Source organism: Lepisma saccharinum, chromosome 14 (assembly GCF_977018435.1).
Source record: "Lepisma saccharinum chromosome 14, izLepSacc3.1, whole genome shotgun sequence".
Classification (NCBI taxonomy): Eukaryota; Metazoa; Arthropoda; class Insecta; order Zygentoma; family Lepismatidae; genus Lepisma; species Lepisma saccharinum.
In genome coordinates this window covers 56778508-56794717 of record NC_139242.1, presented here as the reverse complement: position 1 = coordinate 56794717, position 16210 = coordinate 56778508, and the positions used below count along the sequence as shown (strand labels likewise).

Sequence of the window (16210 nt, the reverse complement as noted above, 5' to 3'; positions counted from 1 at the left end):
ATTAAGGCACTTGCATGTAGTATTTTCTTCTCTCAATATGGCTGAGGACAGAAAGTTTAGTTCACTTATATTTTGTTGTTATTGTGTAACCAATGTTACATCAAGTAACCAGAGTAAATGTGCATGCATTTATAAGCCTGAATTTTGGGAGAAGTAGTTTTTATTTTCCTTGTTGATTTTCTTGCAAATTATGTTGCCTATATATACTTTTATTTATATTATTATATTTATTTTAGTGATACGGTTGTTTGCAGTAGTTAAATCTGTTTCTGAGAAATTTACATATTTTGTCTCTCTTGCCCCACCAAAAGACAAGATAACAGACTGAAGAAAAGGGGTTCACATCTGATACAATCATATCAGAGTGTTTGGTTCAAAGGAAAATTGAAAAAATGGACTGATACTATAAGAGATTGGATTGCAAATGAACAAGATTAAACTCTAGAACAGAAATGCAAGATGATTTAAATGATCCTTTTTTTGCATTTTAGGCCCCGTATACGGATGGAACAGCAATGGGATATGATCCGAACATGCACCAGGTGAGAGTCAAATTAAATTTTTATATATTTTGGCTTTCCTACTCAGCAGATATGCACCTGCAGGCTCAATACATATCATTCTGCACAAGACCTTTTATCGGATTTGACTATAATAGACAAGAAAAGAAAGTGACAATAATATTTTTCATGCATTTATATATAATGCCACTTTTTTCATTATAATAATTGTGGAGTGCCTAGATTCAGACTAGTAATGATAAACTATTTACTAAGACAATTTGACTAGCTCCACTATTGTCATTGATTAGAATGCTCTTATCTGCTGAATAGGAGATTAAAAGTAGAATATTCTTTTATATTGTTGCTAACATCGAAAGCTTCTTGGAATGCACACACACTAACAAAAATATTCGGTACTGAATGGTTTGTAGTTTAGTGTAGAGTAAATGGTATATGGTTACACATTGCCCAGTATTTTTTACTTGTGCTTTTACTGAGGTTGCTGCTCATAATTTTTTAACTAGAAATTCATTTAGCAGATTGTGTGTATTACATTACATAAATAAGGGAAATTTTACAGTTCAGCTCTGAAGAAATATGTTACTTCCATTATTTTAAATATGTAAAGGAGTTCAACTTTATATAGTTAATACATACAGAGAAGTGGATAATTACATAAGTCCAGTATCCAAACTATGTCATTGAGATATTTGACTAGTTACCAGAAAGTATTGAAAATAGGAAAATGGACAAAGTGTTATTCAAAATATGTAGTGAAGAACAAGTTGAAATTTTACAATGTGCCTTATTCATTTGTTTTTGATACTCTCATTGTAGTATTTCGTACTTCAAGCATATTTCTCAATGTGCAGATAAATTACAATATAAATATGTCGAATGAGAGAAGAATATAGCCTCTATTTTCATAATATCTTCAAGTGATCTAACATTATGTTTTTTAAAGTTCTGAAATACAATGTGACTCTTGTCTGGGAGTTAAAATAATAGTGGGGTAGTTTCAGGTATAAGTATTTCATACAACAGTTCCACTGAGAATTGAAAAGCCAACTGGATGGATGGACAATCGTAACAATGTTTGCAAATGCTTGGATTATTATTCTCACATCAAGAAACAATTTATAATAATCAATAATAATCGTTTGCCACCTCAGATGAGGCAATTCATAAGTATAATATTAATATTCATGTGAGTCAATGCTGATACCGTAGCTGTCGATCATTATCTGACATTTGTATAAAGTTTCCTTCAGAAATTATGTGTTCTTAGTTTTGGACTTTTAACCACTAAGAACTAAGAATAAATGAAGCACCACTGATCAGCTACAAAGAAGAAATTATGTGGTTATATAAATCTTGATGATAGCATATTTTCTGAACCATCACCAAACTTTGAAGCCTACACTTGTTTTGAGGTTACCAGGTTGTGTGTTTTTGAGTTTCTCTTTCTGTTAATAAATATGACGTATAGGAACTATGGAGAAGTAACTTTTTAGTTGTGAAAAAAAATATTGTTGCAGGTAAGGCATACCTTCTGTTCGACTGTCAGCCCATTGCTTGTTCATTCCACTATTTTTCTTTGATACCTTTATGAAATATGACGCGAGAACAAGTTACAAGTTCCAAACAAGTGTACACAGTTGTATTATTGCATAAAATATATTTGGAAAAAGAGTGATTACAGTGTAACTATGGTATCCACTGACACATAGTCAGGCCTCCCCGATGGCGTGGTGGTAGCGTCTTTGCCTTGTAATCAAGGAGTACCGGGTTCGATACCTGGTGGAGGCACATAGTGTTCGGATTCCACTTTAAACTGTAGGTCCAGTCCCGATTAGCCTTACTGTGCATAAAGTGCGACTTAAAACACCAAATCAACCAACCAACACATAGTCAGTTATCATTCATATCTACAAAATGCATAGAAAAAAAATAGGGCTGAGCCGATGCTGATGTATCTATATTGCCCGATACTAATGGTATCGATATCTGAAAGTATCGGTTAGATTTTATTTACATATACTAGCTGATACTTTTCCGGCATTTTGGTTTTCCACAGACTCCACAAAAATGCCACGTGCCACTTAAACGGAGTACTACAATATTCAAGCATCAGTATTGGTGGTAATCAGTGAGAGTAACAGCATCAGTATTGGTTCAAAGTGCTAACAGCTCAGCCCTAAAAAATAAAAGAAAAACTCATTTTTTCCATAACTTATCTGCACTTTCTGTCGGTACATCAGAATTATTATTCTACAGTTTCTTGATAAATGAATTGATTTTTTAGTTGTTCAAACATTTCAATTGCATATCAGTATATCATCAAGTCATGAAACTGAAATTTATTCTAACTATTTTCAAACTCAGCTTTATAAGTATTTTGCCAGTTTTTCTTCTTCCAGAGCTTTGGAATCCAGGGTGGATCTTAGCTTCCTATTTTTTTGCCATTATTGTTGGTTAAATAGGGTTAATACGAGTACAATCAATCCATGGGAAAGTCTACTGCATTGTGTGTCACACTTCCTTATTCAAACATTACATATTTGCGTGCATGCAGTGCTGTTGAACAAGTTCCATAAGTTCTTATAATAAAATTCCCTTACATTTTCATTGAATTTATGTTGGCTCCATGCAAGCAACTATTTTTGTCAACTAATCTAATTGCCTCTGAAAGGTGATCTGCATAATACCATTAATGGTTCATTCTATAAAATAGTTATACAGCTTGTTATGATTTATAGAATGTGCCTGTAGACAATATGATTATTCTATAACATTTATATATTGAATTCCCCTACAAAAATCGAAGATTTTTATTTTTTTTATGAATATGGATTTTCTACTCAAATTCAAATTCAAGGGATTGCATCTTCCGAGAGCAAAATATTTGATTCACACACCTATAGCTGCTGTGTGTTGATTTTATTACATGTATGTTTCTAATAAAACCACACACATCATTGACCTGCTCCTTTCGAGTGGTTTGCTTTATGACTATGCAAACTTGGGTTTGCCAAACAGGTGGGATGGGTTAGAGTGTGTATGGCATTGAATTATTTATTTCAGTTCAAATATGGAAACAATGTCAAGTTTTCTTTTGCTAAGCAAGTTACTTATCATTTGTATTATGCAGAATATCATGGTAGAATTTAGAGGACTGCATCAGAGGTTTTCACGTGATTAGCTTACAGTGGCAATGATAGATAGTGTACTGAGTTGAGATATGTTTCTCTCCATGATGTCACAACCGAGCAGTGTTACGCCAGTTAAACAAAGCAGTTGACACTCGGAGCTAGTGTTCACCACTAGCAAATATGGAACATGAAGTGAAAGTCACAGTGGAATTAAAAATTATGAATAAATACATATTAAGTGCAAAAGTTCGAATGAAAAGTCTTGTTTGTATAAAATAATGCATGGAATTATTGTTTACAAATGTATGAAGTTGTTTCTTTCCATGCATGTGTTGCATTTTTTTCATGAACCGGATGCTCTAGATATGTTGCCATTTTTTGGTAATTTTTGTGCTTCCAGAAAGCCATCGTATAGTAAACTCACGAGATACTATGATATTAGGCATACTGTGAAATTGCCCACGTTCATATGTAATGATCAAATTGCATTGAATGCAAATTCAAATGGCACTTTAGTTTGACAGTTTTAGTTATCAGGCTGAAGGATGATTTTGAGGAGTTGCAACAACACCTGTCAATCAGGCCACTATAAGAGCAGTACGCTCGACTTGGGCTTGGAGACTTAAACAATTACAAGCAAGCGAATGGAGAGTTGTAGCAGTCCAGTTGAAATACAATATGTTATCTAATTGATACCAGGAACATTTTAAATGTGCTTCTTTATAGAACATAAAGGACTCATTTGTGATAAAATGTACAAGCCTGTGTCACCAGTGTTAAGGGAATTTCATTGTTGTATTATACCCATTTGTAGCATAAAGTTTGATTTCAGTTTTGCAAAGTTACACATTTGCAAAGCTGTTAACAAAACAAGTAACATTTAAAAATTACATTAGCCAATGCATTGGCAATAATTATGAATACTAGAAATGCAGTATGCATTCCTATTATTAAACAGCATGTCCATGCAACAGAAGATAATGTAGTACTTGCAGGAAGGAAAATATTTGGCACACACTATCTAGCTTCATTGTTGAATTTAAAAGATCCACTTACTTTTCGTATAACACCTATAGTGGTGGAACATAAAATGTGCAAAAAAATACATCAACTTTGTGACGAAAGCAATGTTGTTTCGATACATTTTTATTAATTTGAGATTGTTCGGAGCCATTGTGGTGTAGTCAGTGGGGTGCCTTTCTGCCATGTGTGAGACCTGTGTTCGATTCCCAGGGTGGGTGATCAAAGGTCGGATAAAGTGACTCTGGAGCTCACCCAGCATTAACTAAATGGGTCCTTTGGAGGATAAAGGAGAGCATGGTGCTGATCACATCACATCACTTTCAACGTAGCCAAAATCGATAGAATATCCATCCTATATGTCTCATGGCATGGTGCAAAGTGCAAGGGGAACTGTACCTTACCTGCCGCATGAGGTTGTTCATTACACCTTTGCATATTAGCACCTGCAACTAAGACCAAATATCTGCAACATTTCTGAATCAATGAATCCTCCTCCTTCCCATAAGATGTTGATTTGTACACTATATTTTGTTGAGTATTTATACAGCAAGGATGTAAATCCGTACTATCATTGTCCATTGGAGTGATTTGTTTTTTCTTTACATGTAGGGCCAATGGTTGACCGTAGGGCCAATGGTTGACCCGGTTGTATATCTCTTTTTTAACATGTGAGCTTGCATTTGAGTGCACTCAGAAGTGAAAGTCCATTTTTCTCCTCACAGTGGAGATTTCCTATCTGAGATGATATGCTTAGAAAGAAGCAGGAACTTTATGATCCAAGATGCTGTGAAGTCAAGTACTCTGTGCTCGAATTACAGTATTCTTTGTCATTTGTATTTGTGATGCACTTGTCATGTGTGAGTTTGGCAGTATAAAAATTTACAGGAAAATTATTTTTAGCATATGAAAATATTATTCATAAGACTGTTGATTTATCTTTGATGCCGTATAATAGGCCACCAGATTTCTAGAAATTGATCTCTTGATTCCATTCTGAGGACAGTGAGGATTTCTTTAACGTGAAAAATTTTGTGGCGAAACAAAACTTGCATTTTTTAGAGAAGTCCGTTATTGACCCAGGTGTGCAAGATTTATTTTGCTGTTTCTCACACGTGCACTCCGATTGTTGCCTTCACACACAGAATTGCTATTAAGGTAAACCTTCATTTTTCCTCTTGTGCTGCACTTGCCAGAAAAAAAAATCGCATTTGTGATTCTCGATTTGACAATAATTTCCAGTTTCTGACGAAACGAAAAAAGAACGAAGGTAACAGGTGAAAGGAAAAGTCCAAGGAAGGGCTTTTCAGTAATTGCCCTTGTACGTTCAATTACCCACGACTGGACATTGTTTTTCGTTCGCCCCCCTCTTTCCCCCTTCTATTTGTGGAGGCGTTGCCATAGTAATGCAGCTGACAAATGAAGGCGGGGCGGGGGTACGTGTTCCCTCACTCCGAGCACCCAACCTGTACCCGTGGGTGGGTGGGGTCGTGTGAGGATACGGTGTTTGTTTTAATGAAGCACCTAAAATGCATGGTGCAGCAGGGGCCCGGCGTCCGTTGAGATAATGGCCAACTTAATAACAAGGATTACCCTGGATTACCTTCAACGATTACCCCCCTGCCCCTTCCCCCATTCACGAATCCTCCCCCCTCCCCCGGTCGGATCGATGTGCTCGGGGAATGAAATGATTGGATTCTTGTTTCGTCGGCCGAACACCAGATGGGGTTTCCTTCTCTTTCTGCAAGTTGGCGTGAACTGGCCCACTTGATGTATTCGTCCCGATTCTCCTGCTTCCGCTTGCCGACGATCTCCCCTCCTCCCCCTCTCTCCCCATCCCTCAACCCCCCCAGCACGGTACGAACTGATACGGGCAAGAACGCAGAGGGTTGAGAGTCCCGCACGCACACTGCTATTCTTGTCTTCTGCACTGCTGAGTAATCAAATTGAACCGTGCTACCTACAAGGTTCTCGGAAGAGAAGGGAAAAGCACGGTGTACGGAAAGGGCTGAAGTTGCCTCCCCCCTCCTCCCTCCAAAAAGAAAAGTGTTTCCTTGCCGATCCATAATTACGTCAGGAAATTAAGTATGGCTGAAACCACGAATGTCTGTAGTAGTGGGGAAAATAACGCGCACCTTAAAGAACAGCAAACGGACGTGTCTTCGGTTCGGAATAAAATGTGCCTTGCACGTGTTTTGTAAATTGGAACTCTGGGGGTAGTGTCTCAGAAAAGGCACTTCTTATTGAGGTTACCAAAGTGACTTAAAGATTCAGGACACACCATACAAAACCAACTACACTTTCAGAGATGTAGCCCCTGGAGGAGTCTGGAAGGGATTTTGGTGAGAAACCCAAGTTTCTGGGCTCGAACTATGTCATAGTTGGAGTCCTGATTCGAACGCCACTTGTCTTTTAAAAAAAAGTTCCGAAATATCATTTCGCTCTGTTGCAAGAATAAACAACCACCCGTCACGTGGAACTCAGCATATTCTCCCCTCAAACCTTTCACGTGGAAAAATTGGGGTGGGACAGCGGAGACGGCGATCACAACCCCAGAAAAATCCCAATACTGATAATAAATTGTGTTAACACGAGTTAAGAAATTTGTGAGTCTCGAGTTGTAAACATCTCGGTCTTGGCTCAATTTTATAAACATCCGTCTAGTTCTCGAGTCGCGTTGAAGTACGTAATTTAAATATCAATCATGGTCCGACTCACCATGGACGTTGAGAGAAACACCTTTACTTGATAACGTTTCTTTGTTTGTCGTTTCGTTTTGATGCTGCCAACTCTCGAAAAATACTGGATTTTATCCTGAATACATGCAACCACACTGCACGAGCTTATAATTGCCACTTACAGATGGACATTATAATGAAATATTGACTTTTGTCTGAAGAAGTCGAAAAATTAATACATTCTATTCGAGCAATAAATATCTGATTATCCAGAATTAAGCGAACAGCATTTACCATTGATTTTAAACGGTCACCGCGAGATACGACGTCTGAAGCTTACAAAGAAAACCCACCCCCACCCTGGTCAGAATGCCATTGCGATATAAAGCGCGTATGTCTTAATCGTTTGATTTTATATATATATATATATATATAAAATGTCTTTTCTACTCTTACGGCGGGCGCTCTATATGCTGGCAAGGGAAGTGGGAAGCGGGGAATACGCAGCAGGCCAACCAGACAACAGCGGTGGCGCCGAGAGTTACGACGTCGAGGGAAGGAACTACTACGTGCTCCTCGTTCTACAGGCAGCTGCGTTTCTTATCGCGCTGGATTGCTCGCTTTTCCGCTCCCCACTTCCCTTGCCAGCATATACGTAGAACGCCCGCCGTAAGATTGGAAAAGAGGTATAGTCGCGGCTCATGACAAATGGTATTACAGCATCTGCAATACAAGTTGTCCCAAAAGTAATTCCGTGATTGTAACCGCTCATAGGTGTTTACTGAATGAAGAGAGATACACCAGATTCGGTACAGAGGTATAGGTTACAAACTGTTGGAATAGCGTCTTCGAGCAGTCATGATGAGGTCAGTGCTTGTAAGCATACGGACTTCAAGCGAGCGCACGGGGAGATGCTACAGACATTCGTGATTTAAAACAAACGTACAGTTGGTGAAGATGTAACGAACGTTACGTGGTGGATATTTCCTTGAAAACGACAAATAAAATTGGCAGCAAACATGGTGGCTGTGCGGATCCTGACGTCACATGAAACCCACCTTACGAAAACTTAGTTTTCCGCTAGATACGTAGGGACATGTCTTTTCACGCAACGTGTCCAACTCCAGCACAAATGTGTCGTCCACACCACGACTCAACTCACGGATTTCTGATTTACAAGGACACCATTTCCACAACTGGCAACAACAGCACTCTTAGTGGCTGAAGTTGGAACTGATAATCACTGAACCATGCGCTTCAACAATCTGCAAGAAACCGAACACTGCAAAGTTATGAACAACTACAATCGGTGAATATTTCTTGGGACACCCTGTATTCTTGAAGTGGTAGTGTCGTTGCGGAAGAAAACGCGTTGGAAAACTGTCACGATTTTGCAACACTAGCTTGAAAAACTCGAGATAGGAGTTCGCCCATCCGCAGAAAACGACCGACATTCTCGCCTGACCCGGCAGCTATATCGAGAATTTATTTCACGTTTTCCGCAGGATTTGAGCATAGCGAGTCGTGGGATTGTGTGTGGGGTATCTTCCTTCGTTTCTTCCGTCTCTCTCCCACCTCCACCCCCCTTTCCAACATTTTCCCGCGCGACTGTAAATATGATACAACCCGTGGAAATAGGAGTTGCGGGTCGAAAATGGCGCCATCACAATGCATCTCCACGGGCTTTCGGTGACCAAATGTAACTGGGAGTTTGAGGTCCGTTATGTGGTCTGCGATTTATTGACTGCTTTGGCGTCCAATGACTTTATAAACCCTATTTTAGGGCGAGAGGTGAGGCGAAACGGGTTGGTGGAGAGGGGGATTGTGTGTCCTCCCCCCTCCCCTGAAGATATAGCTGGAGCATTGAATGGGCAGTCTTCGTATGGTGGACAGTCTCTTATAAAGACGTTGTAGGCATCCATCTTTTCGCAGTAAGTGAAGTCCGTATTGTCATGTTCGTGGTCGGCCGTACAAAAGCGCACAAACCGAACGCTAGTCCCAGCTCTCTTGATGTTCCTTTGCATTTTTTCCAAAACTTTGTTGGCATCTTTTGTTTATTTCCCTGACACGCCAAAATTGTGTAAAATTTAGCAACCATTGACGTAACCAGCGCCGACCTTGGGGAAGGGGGGGTAGGGGGGTCAAGGCACTTTCTGCACCCCCAATTCACGTAGAAGGACACATTTTATGTATATTTGCATATAAAGTATTGTTTATGCCGATCTTGCACCCCCCAAATTTATCTTAAATTGTCGCCTCTGCTTTGTTATATCTACAATGCAGATCTTGAAGCTCGTGGTTTCATCGTTCTATCTTGAATTTCAGTTCGAATAGAAGCAAACAGTAATGGAAAACTTCACAACGGAAAACGAGATGTAAGAACACGTTCAGTGCAACAAACTATTTTTAGACAAATGTCTACGAACTGCTGCAAGTCTTTGTATAATCGGAGAAAGAGGCCCGTCTAACAATGAAAACTGTGCATAAAATCAAATTGTGCTAATTATTTGTTCAAGGCATGGGCGTATCTTGGGGCCTAATTTTGAAGGGGCAGAATCAAACTTAGGACTTACCATGGGGGGGGGGCACACTCAAAAGGTTTTGCATCCCATAGAGATAACATTCAGGATTATTTGCTAATTAACTGTTATAGTTGCGAAATCATAAATATTACATTACTCTTTTCTACTTTGCTCCTCATGTTCCAAGTTAACTTGAAATTTCATTAATACTGAAAATTTTGGAGGGTAAGTGCCCCCCTTGCCCCCGCCAAGTTACGCCTATGTTTCAAGGACAGTATTTTATGAAATCATTAGGACGAAAAATGTGTGCATGTGACAGATACATTGAAAGTTATTTCAGTAGCTGCTGTTTTTCCCCCCTGATCATTTTCAGAAACATTTTTGGATGGAGGCCCTCCCAAATGCTCCAGGGGCCATTCTACATTTTAAAAAAAGTGAGACATAAACCTGAAACATTTTCTTGGTAAAGATACAAGTAATTAAAGTTCGCTTTATTGCAGGGAATAGTCGAATAACACGATAAGATATTTATTGAAGATGTGTGTCACGATCACGTGACTTTCGCATAACATTTCCAGTCAACATTTTTTTTTACAGTAAAACAACAAACTGAGGCTACTACTTGTCTTCAGGCATGACGCATTCTCGCATTTTGCTGTAGATACGAACGCGATCGCGGCCACACTGAAGGTGATTTGATCAGCACCACGCTCCGTCCTCCTTTACCCGTACAAGTTTGCTCCACGGTGCCCACTGATTAAAGGCTGGGTGAGCCCTAGAGCGGCTCTGTGGGGGATAATTTGTCCGGGAATCGAACCCGAGTCTCCTGCGTGACAATCAGACGCCCTATCGACTAGACAACCGCGGCTCGTGTCAAATAAACGAATGGGAAAAATGACCTGTTTCAGTTTTTTTACACACCGATGAAACTCGCAGATCAGTTTGTTGCATGAACGATAAAAATGAATTACTACACCGAACCAAATGAGTGGACATTACCAGTACACCCAGGTTCGTCCTCAATGTTGAGTTATCGTGTACAGTAAAACCTGTCTATCCCGGAACATGATGGTTCCGAGCAAAATTTTCCGTCTTGACAGTTTTCCTTCTGATACAGGGTTGACTTTAAATACAGTATAGAGCGCTGCAGGAAATAATGGAAAGACAGATTTACATTTCGCATTACTTATAATGTAGAGTACTAATGCATGTACATACAGGAATAAAAATGCGATACAGTCGCAATAAGCATAGCAGAGATTACAATTATGTAACTACACAACATGTTGGTACACTTTTTACAGTATTGTAAGAACGTATAGTACGTACTTATGCATCTTTTCGAACCCGGGACCCCTGGCGTCGTAGCACGATGTGCGTAGAGGGAAAGAGAAAGATGGAATAAGAGAGGTGAAGATTAAAGTGAAGAAAAAGAGAGATAACAAGAAAAATAGAAAGATGACGAAAGAACAGAGGAGAAAAAGACAAAGAAAGGTGGAGAAAGAGGGTAAGAGATGAAAGAAAGAAACGGAATCGTAACAGCTATGAGTATTGTAGCGCATTCTTTCATATCGACAATGTTACCGATAAGCGAATGGCAACAGAGGCGTGTTCCACTTACATTATTGCATTGTTTTCTTGCGAGCGAAAACAATAATGGAAGAAATTTCCGTCTTACTGAGAATTAAAACATCTCGTTGGTGTTCCGTTTCCGCGTTAAGGAGGTTTCCGCCTTAAGCAGGTCATTTTCAGGTATAAAATCGGTCCGTTCTGGGGACTTTTTTCCGTATTTACAGGTTTCCTTCCTATAGAGGTTCCGGGATATGCAGTTTGTACTGTAATATTATTGAGGTTGATAATCTTGAAGCCAAGGTTACGTTTACTGATGAACTACCCTGTTTTTGTTTCAAGAATAGATACTCGTGTTAAAGCCATTGTGGTCATAAAGCGAGGAAATGACCGTTGTTTTTCATTTGGAGATGGATCACAGTGTGTTTTAACGTTAAAGCCACCTGACGCTGCCCGGAGTCCCATAAGTCGAAAAGGCCCTCCGGATTTTAATTTCGCCTTCACGAAGCCTTCCATCAGGCGAGGATCCTTGTTCTTGACATGTACTCTGATCTCGTGCCCTGCTCATCTCTGTTGAGCTTCATATAACGCCATCCCGAAACAGTGTTGCCATTTTATTGGTCGTAAGGGCGGGAGTCTTTCCAGCTGAGAGACCTCCGGCGAGAAAGAATGAGAAAAAGCCTCGTCCTTTATTACGTGGCCGTGTCCCGATGGAAGGGCGTATTAACAAGATGTTGCGGTCGAGATTTGCGACCAGCGTTAGTCTGAGTAAATTGCGGTGGCTCACCGAGTATATATATTTTCTTGGCGGAAAGGCGAAGCTGGAAAAATATCCACGTGGGAAGATTTAGACACTGTGTATGGGCACGGTTGCTTCGTCGGTCTTCTTGTAAGAATTGCAATCGTCAGTTAGATGTAGCTAAGTAGCGGTGGCAGGATGCAAGAGAGCAAAATCACACAATTTTCAAATTATAAACGATTTGCTTGTGAAACTACGTACTTATCATTTTGAAATAAATTTTAGTTTCGATTTTCAAACTTTATCCTTAAATATACAAAACAGTAATTTTGCCTGTAGTATTATATGGGTGTGAAACTTAGTCCCTTACATTGAAAGAGGAACATAAATTGAGAGTATTTGAAAATAAGATCCTTAGGAAAATATTTGGACCTAAAAGAGATGAGGAGACAGGTGAGTGGAGAATTACATAATTTGTATTCATGTCCAGATATTATTAGAATAATTAAATCAAGAAGACTTAGGTGGGCAGGCCATGTGGCACGAATGGGAGAGTAAAGAGAAGTTTACAGGATTCTGGGAAACCTGATGGTAAGAGACCTGTAGGAAGGCCAAGACGAAGATGGAGGGACAACGTTGAGATAGACCTAAAGGAAATCGGTAGGGATGGAAAATAGTATATAGATCTTGCTCAAGATAGGAACAGGTGGAAGGCCTGTGTTGCTGCAGCCATGAACCTTCGGGTTTAAGAAGGCTAGAGAGTTAGTTAGTTATCCTTATTTTCCTTCCGGACGTCCATGGCTGTATGTTATGCGTAAGCAAGATGCGCGGTTTCATGTATGCAATCATTACTTCCGTTCTGATACTAAATGCCTGTGGTTTAGTATTAAATATGATAAATTACACCTATCTTAGCCTCCTGTTTTGCAGGAATTAGAATGGAAATCCTTCCGTTATACTTGGACAAATTAGTCGCACTGCTGCTCTGGTGTCAGCCCATTGTTCGATAAGTGTTGTTCCTAGTGGCGCCGTCGTTGCGATTAGCTGAAAGTGGAAGAAATGCGACGTCTTATAAACTAAATCAATAATCAAAACTAGTGGTGCTGCTAGATCCACAGGGCTACCACCAAAGATATATCTAAACTATCTCATTGCATGGTAGCTTTGTTACGCCAAAATTGCCATTGTGGTAATACCTTTGAAGTATCGGTTACCTACGTTACTCACTTACTGCAAATTCTTCAAGGGAAACACATTTCCTAGGCCACCATCGTAATAAACAACATTAACACAGAGAAAATTCATGTTACCAACCCCCAAATAAATTTTACTAAATGTTTCGGCCCTGTTTATATGAAATTACTTTTTCTTGCAAATATTACGATTCTTGATTTTTATTATTTTTTTATTTGAGCACGTTAGCTCAACAGTCATTTGCACCTGTAGTAGCGGAGAGATCAGCGTAACACATAATTCACAGGTCTCAGGTTCAAACTCTGGTCCGTAGGGGGGTCGCGAAGGGGTCCTCCCCCCCTTAAATTTCATTCCGTACCCCCTCAGCACCCCTAGATTATTAATCCTCCGCCGATGCTGGTCCAGCACCTGTTTATCCTGTCACGCCTTTCATCTTACACTCATTGTACTCGTGCATTCAAATCCCATTCTTGTAGGTTGTTATAACTTGCACAATCATTTTAAAAATTAAATCAGCCAAATGAATTATTTCAGTGCGCTCACACATGCACCTACGCACGTGGCATTAATAGGTAAACAATTGCGCACAAATACTGGACACAGGAAATGAAGTTTTTGCCCATGGATTTATATGATCGATGGTCAAGTCGGTTAATGACAAGGGTGGAATACAGAAAACGTTCGATATTGAGGTACACAGCGAGAAAGAATTTATTCATGGTGTAATTGTAGCCCAAAGTGACATACTTGTGGCGATCAATAAAGAAGCTTTTACAGGAAATGACCAAACTCTCTATAAATAGTGATCATTGGTTTAGTGTTCAGAAACAACTATACTGGAAAAGCCTAAGTTTCCATCATTCGTCAACTTCAGACACACAAATCTTAGCTGCTATTCTCATGCAACAAACTAATTGATGGAGTGACTCTGTTGCATCGTTCTATTAATTTTCCTTCGAGTAACATGAACTAATGCTTTGTTGAATCGAAATGGGCATCACCGCCATGTTTGGGTCGTTCCATGTTATGCGTAAGCAAGATACGCGGCTTCAGCTATGCAATCATTTATTTGCGTTCTGGTACTAAATGCCTGTAGTGTAATCCCATAAGTGGGTAATTTTCAAATGCCAAATCTCTTCCGCAGTGCATACTTTTCAAAATTGCAATTGCTCATCACTCTTCAAAGTGCATCTTGTATACTAGCGCAATATAGAAGACTCCTTTTGCTGCTTTGAGCCATCGTTATAAATTGCAAGAAGTCTGTGGGTACCGGGTTCCAATCTCCGCCTGGGCGTTCTTTGTGAGTGTCCGTTCATTATATGATCATTACTCACCCTCACAGTCGCGATTAGCCAAAAGTTACAGAAGAGCGACCTAAAGAACCTAATTCAATCACTCAATCAAAAAAAAAAAAACACTCGTACGACTCCCTGAATTGGCACACACTTCGGCTCCGAGCACAGTCTATACTATATAATACATATATGTGAACAGTGGCGGCGATTAGGGCGTCGTAGGGGGCAATAGAACCCCCAACTGTCCTTCCCCCCCCCCTCTTAAGTTTTGGCACCTGCCCCACCTCCATTTAGTTTTGGAATCCCTTCGCCGCCACTGCTACAGTGGAATTACCATATCAACTGATGTCCATTCACAGCTCAGAACGTTATTTTGACAGACCAATCCTGTTTCCCTGCTGGCTGCTTCGGGGAGGAGAGTTTGGAATGTTACCGCTTGTTGCCCAAAGAAGGGGGGCGTGGTAGGTCTAATTGACTGGTTGACAGCAAGTTCTTTCGTAGGTAAACGCGGCAACAGAGGGCCACTGCCATAAAGACGGCAGTGCCAACGTGGAATCACTGTCTTCATCTGTATGTGATTATGACAAGTTAAGTACTCTGTAGCTTCTGAAGAGTGACATCATTACGGAAATGTTAACTAACTTAATATAAAAAGAAAGCGGTCTGTAGCTCGTCATATGCAGGAGGACTGAACCAGAGAATGTTGAAAACGGATATATCCGTCAGTGGCGTGGCGTGACTTTTTCAAACGTGTTACCAGCTATCAGTACGACAATTATGCCTGCTAGACGTTATCACCCCCCTCCCTACCCTTCGGTAAACAAAACATGTCTTCGAGCTAGATATTTTGTTCATTTCGTTCTTGTTTTGCAATCAGCACAGTGATTTTGCCACAAACACTCCTGGAAAGAATACCACTCATGAGACAGTTACCACGAAAATCCAATGCATAGTGGCAGACTCTTGTCAATTCTTCATCTGTCTGTTTCTTTGCAATGAGGTGGGAAGGGGAATAAGAACCACCACACTTTTCTCGGATCAGTTTGACGTTTGTTTGGTGAGCACTGAGCAGACTACAGAACTCCGCTCCTTTGTGGAAGGGAAGCCCAGCTGTACGTACTACTGTTGCCAACTTAAACTCTGGTGCAACCTATCTTGACAGTGACGTAGTACCAGCATTGCAAACTTCCATCGTTGATACTTTCACTGTCTGCACTAAGAAAAAAGACAAACAAGGGAAAGAATTTCAATAGTTTGAAATGCAAGGGAAGGAAGTCCAACATGTCGCAATGCGAGGTTTCTTTTAGAATGGAATCATGTAAAATAAAGAGCAATTAAAACGAGCACGATGTATAAATACAAAAAAATGAACGGAATCGGATAAAGAATACGAGATGGCAACGCACCTTTGAACGGAAAGTTCGCGAGGCTTGAGCACAAAAATATAGTTCCTTAATGAAAACACGTTACAGCGTAAACAGAGCATATAAATGTGTTAAAAATATTAGATACTTAAAATCTTGTTGAAATGTAGAGTA

General features: G+C 39.9%; 1 protein-coding gene across 6 annotated transcripts in view; it reads left to right on the top strand.

Annotated features, from left to right (window-relative positions):
* Window positions 1-16210, top strand: part of exd (PBX homeobox extradenticle) — a 532389-nt gene that overhangs the window by 491313 nt on the left and 24866 nt on the right. For all 6 annotated transcript variants that reach the window (XM_083135677.1, XM_083135678.1, XM_083135676.1 and 3 more), the window contains exon 8: window positions 492-542. In XM_083135677.1, the coding sequence (XP_082991803.1) occupies window positions 492-542 (51 nt within the window). The remainder of the gene's footprint in view (window positions 1-491; window positions 543-16210) is intronic.